Source organism: Sander lucioperca, chromosome 14 (genome assembly GCF_008315115.2).
Source record: "Sander lucioperca isolate FBNREF2018 chromosome 14, SLUC_FBN_1.2, whole genome shotgun sequence".
NCBI lineage: Eukaryota > Metazoa > Chordata > Actinopteri > Perciformes > Percidae > Sander > Sander lucioperca.
The window spans coordinates 15,385,121-15,397,784 of record NC_050186.1 but is presented as its reverse complement, the minus strand read 5'-3'; the positions used below and the strand labels follow the sequence as shown (position 1 = coordinate 15,397,784).

Sequence of the window (12,664 nt, the reverse complement as noted above, 5' to 3'; positions counted from 1 at the left end):
AGTGGCTTAGGGACAACGGTCCGTGTATCCTTTCCATACTTGAACCCAATTGAACATCTCTGGGGAGACCTGAAAAAGGCTAATGATCCCATGCAACCTGACAGAGCTCGAGAGGATCTGCAGAGTTTGGCAGAAAATCCAAGTGTCCAAAGCTTGTTGCGTCATAGAAGACTCAAAGCTATAATTGCTGTTAAAGGTGCTTGAAGTACTGTCGGTCTAAATACCTGTGGCAATGTGATATTTCAGTGTTTTCTTTTTAACAAATTTGCAAAACCTTCTAAAATCCTTTTTCATTATGGGGTTTTGACTGTAGATTGATGAAGGGGAGAATGTATTTCACCCTCTTGTTGTCCTTGGGTCAAATGTGACCCATTTTCAAAAAGTTTCTATATCAGAAATTTGGGTTTCTTTCAACCAAAGTGTCCAAAAAAAATAACGGCTCCATGCAACGCCCTTGTTACCGCCTGGCTCATGGCCGGCAACAAAAGGGAGGTCACACACAGATTAGTCAAAAATTAGTTTTATTTAACAAGACTAATAACACAACTTAACTCAACATAAGTGTAATGGTGAAGACAAGATAGACAAGGTAGAAGACAACAATCGTGTTTGCAGTGTGTGGATGGGTGAATGGATGGTGTGATGTGTGTTGTAAGGTGCAGCAAACCAAACAAGTAAAATAAATGATCAGTTCACTACTTTCATTGAATTTAGGTCTTTTATTTAATTGTATAGCATTTGAAGAAAAAAAACGACAAATGTGGAAAAAAAGTGACAAAAGTGTTGAAAAAGAAATGTGACCCAGATAAACAAAAAGTTGCATGGTCGACAGGAAGACAACACAAAGGTTAAATGTTTTTAGCATAAGGCTGAAACATAACAAAATGTGAAATAATTGAAGGATTCTGTGTATAATAATACCACCAGTTGTCACTACTTATTGTAAGCCAATAAAGATCAATAAATTAAAAATCAAAAGCCTTCAATTGCGTAGGTGAGCACAGATTGGCTGTGACCTTGCCCCAGATAGGCCCTTACTACGTGACAAGCAGATTTGAGAGACGATCATCAAACGTCTAAAATTAGGTGCATGTTCACAAATGGCAAAAGGTTTTGGCCGCTTGTGCAATTCATGGATTCTTACGTCTTTAGACTGCATGTCTACCTCAGGATTTATTGTGAAAGAACCTACTCCTGTTAATGCTATAACAGAGTGCTATTAACTAACTGGAACTGACTTTTATGGCACTGACTTTATAGACAGTGTGAGCATATGGTCACACAGTGGTGGTGATTAAAAAAAATGCAAATTAGGTGCTGTATCTTCTTCTTCTTCTTCTATATTTCTTAGTACGTAGTTTTTCATGAAGTGTTGCATCACTTGCATTTTTCTGTATTATTTGTGGAAATAATAGTTTACAGCTCTGAGTTTGTAGTGACCTTTCATTTACAAGTGCTGTACGAAATGTGTCATGTTTTTATCAATTGCTGCATTTATAGAAAATAAATACTGCGAAGAACGGGGTAAAGACATAAATGAAAGGTGATACTGTTGCATGTGCTTATATGCCAACCAAAAGTACAAACGGTTCTCTTGCACCACCTATTGGCACCTTGTCAAAAATACATATCACATACAGCATTTACGCTGTGTATTGGACTGAATAATTGCTATATTTAAACATAAAACCTGCCCAACCATGTTTTGTCAACACTCTTTTTATCCTTGGATGATGACTTCCCTGTTCTGCTAACACTAATAATAATAATGTTTTTATCAATTGCTGCATTTATAGAAAATAAATACTGCGAAGAATGTGGTAAAGACATAAATCCAAAATCCAGGTTGTTCCGTGCCTTTTCTGTGTGGAGTTTGTATGTTCTTCCCATGTTTGCGTGGGTTTCCTCCTGGTGCTCCGGTTTCCCCCACCATCAAAAAACATGTACTAGGTTCTCCAGTCAGTTCCCTTGATCAAGGCACTGGCTCAGATCTGGAGTTGGTCCCCGAGCACTGTAAATGGCTGCCCACTGTTCCCTTGAGGGATGGGTTAAATGCAGAGAATGAATTTCACTACATGTATGTGTATGTGACAATAAAGTACATTTACCTTTAATGACAATAATCACCAAGCAGTGAGACTTTTGGTAAAATTTATTCTGCAAGTGTTTAAGTGATACATATTTCCAAGGATTGTCTTAACAATGATGTCTTCCATCCCCTCTCCCCCCCTCCACCCCCCCCAACAACCAGGAGAGTAAATGAAAAGAAATTTAGATTTGAATTACTTTTCACACAAACTGTACAACATGTGAATATACTGTAGCATGAGGGATAAAAATGTTCAACTCGAGTACCCTTGATTTCCCCCAATCTTATTCCATCAAGAATCAGAAACAGACAAAAGTATTACTATCAGTACTAGAATTTATCAAGTCTCTTTGACTTCCCACTTCCACTGTTTTTTTTAAGTTATTTTTTATCAAAGATGTATCATCTCTAAAATCACATTCAGAGATTTTACAGTGTTCATTTGTTCTCGTTTCCTTTAAAAACACCTTCCCGTGTGCTTCGATTCTCACGCCCTGAACACATCAACGTTGTCGTCAGCGGGTGCTCCTCTGGAGGAGCCGGCTTCAGGAGAGACACATCATGCTCCAAGACATATGAAGGCATTTCATACAATCAAATATATTGATTTAAAAACAGTTGGCGAAACTGTTGTTTTACATAATATCTGCAGAAGCAACCACAGAAACTAAGGCAGATAAAATGGGAATATATAATAAAAAGACCAGCTAAATGAAAAGAACCGCACTATGTGCAGCAAGACGTGTTTAGGGGCATCTTAAAGAAGAAGAAAAAAACATTGTTCCATGAGTGGCTCTCTTTGAGTGGTCCTTCTCATTTTATTTTCCGGTCTTTTGCTAAGATAATGAAGAAACAAATAGACATGAGAATAGACATGAACCTGAATACAAAAACATGGAGGGCCCTTCAGTTCAACCTTCATCTTTTGTGGTGTTATCCTCTAGATCCTCATCACTGTCTAAATCACTGTGGAGCCTCTTTGCCATGGTATTTCTACTTCTTCCCTCCTTATTCCTCTTCTTGAGTTGGACTGGTAATGGTGTCACTGGTTTAAAAAAAAATAAAGAGTAGGGTTTTTAAGCACAGAGTGTGTGTCCTCATCTTCTTTTTGCTTTCATTGGGTCACTTGTAAAAAAAAAAAACACCACCCCTTCTGATGTTTGTGTTTTAACTCTCACCTGCTGATCGAACAAATTGGTCTTCAGCTCCGCCGCCATTATCGCTGTGACTGGCGCTTACCGTCTCTTTCTGTTCCTCGTCTGTGACAATTCGCTGTCTGGCGCTCTCAAAAACAGACTTGATGACAATTGAATCCTCGTAGATCTGATAGATAGATAGATAGATAGATAGATAGATAGACAGACATGAAATAATAAATAGGATACAATACAAGAACAAATATTCAAAAAATGAAGATAAAAAATACAAATGTAGAAACGTGTATATATACAAGTTGGGAATGAAAATGTACAACTACTTACTTACTTGCTACTTACTAGTAAACATAGACACCCAGTAACAGCATGTGTTCATCACTACATTAACATCCAAACCCATTTATGACTACAATCATGGAATGGAAAAAATCATTTTCTTTTTCATTTTCTGTGATTTCCTTGGGGTTCACCTGAGATCCCTCCAGATTATAGGTCTGAGCATTGTGACACAGGAGGAAAATATCCTTCTCCAAATCCCCCACAGTTCTGTATTTGTGATTACGCACACGTTCCTGTGAAGCAGAAGGTCAGTATCAAAACCTCAATGTGACCAACGCAATAAATAATCATCAATTAAGCATTTAATAGGTAGCAGTCCAAGAGAGGGTATTCTTCTTGAACATATCTTATATTCTTTCTTGTCGAGAGTGACGAGAGTGTTATTAATCTTCTCATCTAACTCTCAAAAAGAAAGCTAATACGCATATTTTCCAAACGCCCAACTATTCCTTTAACCCAGGGGTGTCAAACTCATTTTAGTTCATGGGCCACATACTCCTAATTTGATCTCAAGTGGGCCAGACCAGTAAACCACTCACAAAGATCAGAAACTTTATCTGCCACAGAGTTTCTTGTCAGCTTGATGTTGGCAAACGCAAGTTGCTTCTGCTATGACAGCGTTCGAAGGCCATTGTAGGAAAAATAATAATGTTACGAAAACGGGGGAGAGGGGTAATATTACGAGAAAAACCTCTTAGAATTTCTAAGATTAAAGTCGTAAATTTACGGAAAAAGAACTCTGATGTTCTCTGGGATTAAAGTGGTAAATTTAGAATTAGAATGAATTACTTCTCTGCAATTTTCACACTTTGCAAAGTCATCCAGTGGGCCTGATTGGACCCTTTGGCGGGCCGGTTCTGGCCCACGGGCCCTATGTTTGACACTCCAGCTTTAACCTTTTAAGTCTCAAGTTGTTTACAGTTGAGCACAAAGTAGAGTGGATGCTTCAAGTCATGTGAGATGAGGCAAGTTTCAAGTTGCTGCAGAAAATCAGAAGTCAGTTCATCTTAAATCTAACTATGATTTTATCAACAATTCCACATCTGATTTTATGATTTATGTGAAATCTGACGTGATCAGTTCCAAGTCTTGACAGTAGGGGCCACTTTGGGCTGATGGTGGGTGTAATAATAATAATTTGGGGAAGGACATGTAATGGTATTTTGTATTTTTCTAATTGTCAACAAATGCTATGAAAAGACCAAAACCAACAATTTTGAGTCAATCCCACTGTCCTACTGCAGTAAATACCTACTAGAGCACCAATGTGTATTTATCTGCCACTGAAAATAGTTCATATACTCCTGTTTAAGTAATGTTTGCTGGAAACTACAGATTCAAGACCACTCTGCTGCAAGAACAGTTTAGACTGATTCTAATTTTTGCAACTTTTTAAAACTTTAAAGAACACAATTTTTATTAACAGCATTTTGAAGAGGAAACTGCCTCAGTGTTATGTGGACAAACATATTTTACTGGTTTCAGGTACAGTAACATGAGAGTGGGCGGATGATTCAGGGTGTTTTCATATTAAGTATGATTGATTTGTTTCACGCCCGAGTATGATTATGGTACAGAACTATTAGACGGAATGACATGAACTTTGGTACACACATTCATGGTCCACAGAGGCTGAATCCTAATGACTTTAGTGATCCCCTAACCTTTCCGATAGCACCACCATAAGAAGGCTGCTTTGTGCCAATAGGCGTGGGTTGCTGCCCAGTTCTAATTTAAATGTAAGATTTCGATATGAAATAGCCATCTAAATAAAGGCTTTTTAATTTTTTCACAAGAAGAGTCCCTTAGACCTTTTTTTGACGTTTTTGTTCCCTTTCCAAAGAGCACCTTCATCATTTGCTTTGAACTTCTGAGCACTACAGTCTTTTAATTTTAAATTTTTTTCTTCCTAATCACCACCATGAGGTTGACATTTATTGGATTTGAGTGTCTTGATTACTACTGTTGGATGAATTACCATGAGATTTGATACAAACATTCACATCCCCTCAGGATAAACTAAAAAATGTAATGTTTACATTTAAACTCAAAAGATATTTATTTGGATAATCCAAAGTGGGTAATTCTAATAAATAATATGTTGGCCTAATATATGAAAAAAACATCAAAGTTTCATGGCTAATTATATTTACATCAAAGGTTTTTTTGTTGGCACTGCACGTAACTGTCTTTTAATGAATTATTAATCCATTGGAGTTCCATCTCCTTTTATTTCTTTCAGGAGATAAATGATATATACACTGTACTGTATATATTAACAGGTATATCTGTATGGGAGTTCTGAGGGTGTTCAGTGACACGTACCCTGATCCTTCTGAAGTCGACAGGCTTTCGAATCAGCTCGTAGTACTCAGGTACCTCCTTCTTAGAGGGAAGCTGCACAAAACCTTTGCTGATCTGTCGACCCAACCTGGAAGCACAATGTGACAGTTTGATCAAGATGTCAGTATATTATTGACATCTTGGACTGGATTTTGCAGGTAACTATTTAATTATATATATATATATATATATATATATATAATGAATGAATGTTCACATAAGGAGTAGTTTGATGTCAATCACATAATGAGATCATAATGTTGCAATTTGGTGTTCATAACTGGCCCTAACAAATTAAGAAGGGCCCTTGGTTTCTCACTGTTGGAAGATTTCTGTGGCAGCTGCTAGTTCATGCATTTGGACTTACAATTAGTTGCATCATTGTCATGACACAGTCCACAGATAGTGAGTGCCCTCACCCGTCCTTGTAGTTGATAACCATATCCACCAGTGTGCTCAGTGTTCTGGTGAGTTCAGGTGGGTTTGGAGGCAGTTTCTCAGCAGGTGGGCGTCCTCGCTTCCTTTTGACCTTTTCTCCAGTTTCCTGGCTGGCCTGCAGTTCTTTCTCCCCATGATGTTCACTTTTACGCTTCTTCAGACTGATGTCCTCTTCCATTTCCTCCAGGGAACCGTTCTCTCCTGCCTCAGGCTGCAGGAAGAGGGAGCGACATCTAACAAACTCAGGTAAACTTAAAGCGGGAGAGTAAAGCGAATGAAACCTTGTGGTATTCAAAATATGTACTGTAGATATTGTGCACACAAAGCCTATCACGTGCTTCCTTTGTTGTTCCGTTTATACCTCAGCATTACAAGAACAGCTGGGGACTGGGAGCAAAAAAAGAGAACTGTGACTGATTTCCATTCAAAACTCTTTCATTGCCATTTTTTTTTTTTTAACTCTTCCTCTGACTTTCATGTGGCAGTTTGGATGCTCAGAAACTGCTACACACACACACACACACACACACACACACACACACACTATATGTTTTAGAACATTAATTTACCACTTAGACAGAAACCTAAAGTACTTCAGACAGCAATCTATAGAGTAAGTCTAAAACCCTCAAATTACATAAACACTGCTAATTAGCAGTACTGGCTGGAGGTCTAGCATTCAGAATTACAGAGTATGGTTTTGTATTATGAAAAAGCATGTATTTATTTATTTATTACAATAGGCTATGAATTTTCATAGACTGAAGCGACACGACTGCTGTGCTGTCTCTGCAAATTTAGGACAGATTGTTTTATCTGGAGGCTTTGATATTAGATGATTATCGAGGGGAGGCAGCATTCTTTTGTAAATGCACAATGAATGTGAACACATTTGAAGAAGCCATGTTTAAAAATCTAATAGGCCTAATGCAATAAATAACAACCATATTTTCCTGGTTTAGCAAAAAAAAATAAAAAATAAAAAGAGATAGAAACACGACTGTAGGTGTGTGGTGTTGGAGAAGGGTGCCTGCTGCATCCTGAGTTATTTTGAACCAATTGATCGCTCCTTTTCAAATATCTGCTGCAACCACTGTATTTTCCACAAAGGCAATTAGAGGCCAGAAACATGAGTATGCATGCAGCTCATGCAGCAGCAGCAACAGCAACAGCAGCAGCAGCAGCCGGAGAGGGGAGGGAATAGAGAAGGCATGCTGTCCAATCCGAACTGACTATTGATGCATCAATCACACAGGCTCATACAGTAGGCTACACACACCAGCATTCAAATCATAGAATAAAGCATTTGTGAAAATGTACCTCAAGGACAAAGATGAAAGCATGCTGAAATATTGCATTTTGCACACACAGCACCATGCACAATGATTACTGAAAACAATCATTATCATTTTTTGTTATCCAAGCCTAAAAAAAAATTAAAAAAAATAAACCGCATGCCTATCTATCCGAACCAAAAACACATGGCAGAGCATTGAGTTAGAGGAGAGGAGACGACAACACTACAGAGGTAACAATAGAAATCCTGTTCAACATAGCCCGGCTCAAATGAAGGCTTTAAAAGCCCCGCTGCTCTCTCTCTAAGGGGCTACAATCCAGCGGAATACTGGAGGGATAGAGGGTAATCCTCAAAGATGTAGGGTATGTAACACAGCGGAGAGCTGCCTGATTGACTGTACATGTGTGAGAGGAAGGGTGTCAGTGTGTGTGTGCGCATATGTGATGCTCCATGCCTACATGTGCTATGTCCTAACGAGCTTGACTAATCTGGCAAAGATTCCTTCTCTGTCACAAAACACACCTACACACCCCCTCTCTCCCCCTGCTCTCCCTCACAGCCACACACACACACACACACACACACACACACACACACACACACACACACACACACAGACCGGAATAAACTCACAGAGATCTACTCGCTCTCTTTCCCTGGCGCGCGCGCGCACACACACACACACACATTCACATTCAAACGCACACACATTTTTATCCATCTCTTCCTCTCTTCCCATGCGATGTAGCCTGGCTGAATCCTGAGCCTGAGAAGAAAGACATGGAGGAGGATATTTACCTGACTGCAATCTGCAGGCTGGCTATCAGGATCGGCTGCAGCTGTGGGGGAGAGAATTAGCAAGCCAGCATAGCGGCGAGCTGCTAGTCTCTTCATCAGCTGATCACTCAGAAGCAGAGCCCAGAAGGGGGGAGAATAAAAGCGCTATGTTTTCATATACAAATCAATGGGCTGGGGGAAAATAGAAATGCCATACCCATCTCCTGTCTGCAGCTCTCCGAAGTCTTTTTCCTGACTCTGGAAGGCCCGGAGCTTGTCTCCCTCTGCATGTTTTTAATATCGACTGCTGCTAGACGTTTTTTTTTCACTCTTCCTACCCTGCTGTTAAAGTTTTTGGGTCCATTTAAAAAAAAAAAAAAATTAAAGGTTGCATTGCATTTCAGAGTGTACGTTATTTCAACTAGCCTACTGAAGAGATCTTAGAAACAGAAGTCCAGTCTGCTGCAGCAACAGACATTCAAATGTCATACTGTGTTGTGTTGTGTCCCCTTCAATGTAATATGCAACCAACTTCATTTCTGTGCCAAGACAGCAAGACATACTGTATATCCACAACACTAAGCTGTAACAATTGCAGGGATAACACAGTAGACTGTTTCTAGTTTCGGCTGATTTTCAAACACATCTGGTTTCTGTGAATCAATTAGTTCCCCCCCCCGTCCCGTCCCCCCCAACATGTGGAAAAAGGCTGGTGGAAGTAAGCAATCAATGTCATAACTCACACCACAGGAAATTAAAGATGTACACAAGAAAACAAGATAGAAATAAAAGATCCTGTTGACAGAGTGCTGTCCTTTTGTATAATGCAGAGACTTGTGTGGTTTGGACTGAAATTTTATGGAACCAGAGAGGAATGATGATGCACATGAGTTAAACAGGCAATCCACAGCAGTGCTGTCATACCACCAGTTAGGCTAAGTAGATCTTCTAGCAGCTGGCCAAGGCCATTTGTCATACTTAACTTTTGCAGAGTGTATTTCTTGCTCTTCTAGCCCTACTGTAGCGAGCCTTAAGGTCTGTATGCCAAGATAAAATGCTTTAAGCAAACAGTTTAAATACAACTGTATTAGACACTCATAACTTACATAACTAACGTACATAAATCCCCTGAGAACTTATTTTCAAATCGTAAGTATTTCTTTATCACATTAATATTCAGGACTGAATATGTAACAATCCAAAATTAAAGTTAAAAGAGAGAGAAATCCTGATTGATGGGTGCATGGGAATATGTGACATCACATTTTTCCAACTAAGCCCCGCCTTCTTCAAATCACTGGTAAAAGCACTGACAAAAACATAAACACAGAAATTTCTCATTTGAAAGAACCAAAACTTTTCACTTGGCAGAAAATAGTGTGTTCACGTAGGACAGTATCACTCATAGTAAGATACTGCATGAAAACAAAAAACAACATTTTTAGGGCCTTTAAGTGACTCTTGCAGTACATCTTGTCTTTTAAAAACTTCATTTACCAGTTGATAACACCAAAACCAAACCATTCTGCAAATAAAATGTTAAAGGTGCTCTAAGCGATGTTGGGTGATGTCACTTCTTGTTGACGTTCAAAGTATTGTCAAACAAAACCGAGGCTAGCTCGTCCAAGGGGGTAAGCTTCTCCTCGGAACGCGTAGCTCCTATGGCGCCATTTTGATGCTAACAAGCCATCACCTCCCATTAGCATTCCATTGACTCCCATTCATTTTGGCGCCACTTTGATAGCGAATAACTTTACATCTGAAGCGTTTAAAGACTCTATTTGTCCATTGTTTATTTCTAAAGAAACACGAGAATGTATAAAAGGCTCCATTACCTTGTATCTCACGTTATGGCTCCGTAGCAGACGTTTTTGTAAAAATAGGCTAACGATTGTGTCATAACCATGCGACTTACTGTCGCACAGTAGAGAAGCTTGCAGGCAGTTTCGACTTACATTAGCTGTTTAAGTTTAATTACTAATGTTAACTAGCATTTTAGTTAGCAATAATTAGCCTGTGCCTATGTTATCTCCTTACATATACCTACGCTCTCCGTCTCTGCAAAATTGGGAATGATTGAGATTTCTCTTAGCACAGCTACCAGAAGACTTACAACTTTCAGACAGGTTGTTCACGTCACATTTACGTCGTCTCTCTCAGTAACGCTCAGCCATCACCGGAAAAGTGCTTCTAATATCCTTCACTGGTCTCCGTCTAGAGCAACGGGATCTATTGGTCCATTTTATATATGTCAATGAGCTCGCCCCTCCCTCCTCCTCATCCAGTCCCCTCCCCCTCCCTTCCGTGCTTCCACGCATTAACCCCCCAACCCCCACCCCCAAATCCTTCTTGTCGGTTATTGGCTGGAACACTGTTTGTTATGTTTTGTGGTGCAGGTTGGCGCAGTTTGTTTTTGTGGCCGTTTGTGGAGCCTGGGCTGTCTACAGAGACCACGGGTTTTTTTACAGTGTGTTCAGGGGACAGGCAGCTAGTGGATAGTGAGGAGATGTTTGCTGTATGTGACAAAAAATGTTGTAGCCTAAAAAATGTGTGACGCTTAGAGCACCTTTAAATATCAACATGATTTCATAAACATTTAGTTTGATAACAAGATGAATACTGTAATAAATACTTATATCGTAACTTACTACATGTTTTTTTTAAATATGTTTTACAGCACGGTTACAGTACACAGGAATTTATCAGAAGAGAAATTAATGTAAATACTTTTGCATTTTCTATCTGTGATAAAATCTGATGTTGATTGTTGGATTCCCTCCAGTCATCATGTTAAACATTTTATTAATAGACCTTTCTGTATTTTATCATCTACTGACCATTCGAAATCCAACGGATATCATATTTAGTTGTCCTTTTTTTGCAGTCAAAAATAATGTCATGGTCTTTTTTAAATTTATTGTTCATTGTTTTTCATTATTAGAAGGAAAAAGGTCTGGGGAAATATCAGAAATTCTCCTTTTACTTTCAGCCACTGAAAGAGCATGTCTGCATTTGATTGACAGCAGCTGGCAGGCTGAGCCCCAGCAGGGGAAAAGAGATAAAGTAAACACACTTGTGCTGTAGCTTACAAGCCATGGGCTTACATCATATGTTGTTAACAGTGGCATTGAAGAGTAAGGACCAAGATCTGAAAGGACCAAAGTGACATTTGCATTTACAATGCTATTTAGTGTTGTGCAGCTAACAAGATAATTAGCCGTCTAGACTGCTGTTAGCAGTGCACTTCCATCTACATAAATGGAGAACTAATGGTATTTTGGTGAATTAATGCAGACACAAGGGGTGTGAAATGTAAATTTCTCCCTTAAAGCAGAACACAGCATGCAATTTACAGGAGACATAGCAGACACAAGATGCAATTTAATATAAGTTGAAATTTAATATACAGTAAACTGTAATGGGATATGATAGGAGAATGCATTGTGTCTTGTATCACTGAAACAACACTATTTCTTAATGGTATTTTTTTTCAGTTAAGAGTACAGGGGGATTATCCTTGGATGCCAGTTTTATGACAATTATTCTTGTCTTAAAAATTAAAAAATATTTTTTTGAAGATTGCTCAAATGAAAATCTGCTTTATAAGCAATGTGGTGCAGTGTTTCTGTTATTTTAGTATTATGTTCCCATGAACCACTTGCTCAAAACCGCTGATTGTTACCATGGCAACTGCAAATTTTGATGGTGGATCTTGTATATAATTGTTTTTTACTGCTGTTGCTAGGAAATGACTCAGAGTGCTCTCAGTCACACATGCACAAGCTCTTAGTAATGCGACACATTAACGTTCTGTCTGTGTGTGTGTGTGTGTGTGTGTGTGTGTGTGTGTGTGTGTGGGTGGGTGAGTGGGGTCCAAGCATCACTTTCAAAACCTTTCCAAATAAGCAACATGTAAATCATGCAGGAAAAAAAAGCAAGGAGATAGACACACAACCCACCATGTCACAGACATAGTCTATATCAACGACGTTCCACTTCCGGGATTGCTCTGGTGCTGCCGGAAATTCTGCCTGAGGTCCCTCATTTAGGCCGGATGTCCGTTGCCTTGGGCTTCCTTTGTGTTGGCATTCTAAACTCCGGTGGATTTCTGAGGACTAACTGCTCCTCAGATCTCTGCAGGGTAAATCCAGACAGCTAGCTAGACTATCTGTCCAATCTGAGTTTTCTGTTGCACGACTAAAACAACCTTTGAACGCACTCATG

The 12,664-nt window shown here is 39.2% G+C and overlaps 1 protein-coding gene across 1 annotated transcript; it reads right to left on the bottom strand.

Moving 5' to 3' along the window:
• Positions 1–2,433: 2,433 nt before the first annotated feature.
• On the bottom strand, positions 2,434–8,772 carry LOC116063025 (probable global transcription activator SNF2L2). Its single transcript, XM_035991213.1, has 6 exons — positions 8,462–8,772; positions 6,348–6,577; positions 5,911–6,016; positions 3,717–3,818; positions 3,268–3,412; positions 2,434–3,134 (listed from the first exon to the last, which is right to left on the bottom strand). The coding sequence occupies exons 1-6, from the start codon at positions 8,555–8,557 to the stop codon at positions 3,001–3,003; spliced, it is 813 nt and encodes a 270-aa protein (XP_035847106.1). The 5' UTR covers positions 8,558–8,772; the 3' UTR covers positions 2,434–3,000.
• Positions 8,773–12,664: the final 3,892 nt, after the last annotated feature.

Bases quoted from the DNA above. Each gene is read 5' to 3' on its own strand.
- LOC116063025 (XM_035991213.1), bottom strand. From the start codon at position 8,557: ATGAAGAGACTAGCAGCTCGCCGCTATGCTGGCTTGCTAATTCTCTCC. The intron at 6,017-6,347 runs GTGAGGGCACTC...TTGTGCTTCCAG, and splicing joins GTTATCAACTACAAGGACGG to GTTGGGTCGACAGATCAGCA. The intron at 3,135-3,267 runs GTGAGAGTTAAA...TTTTTAAACCAG, and splicing joins CCAATTTGTTCGATCAGCAG to TGACACCATTACCAGTCCAA.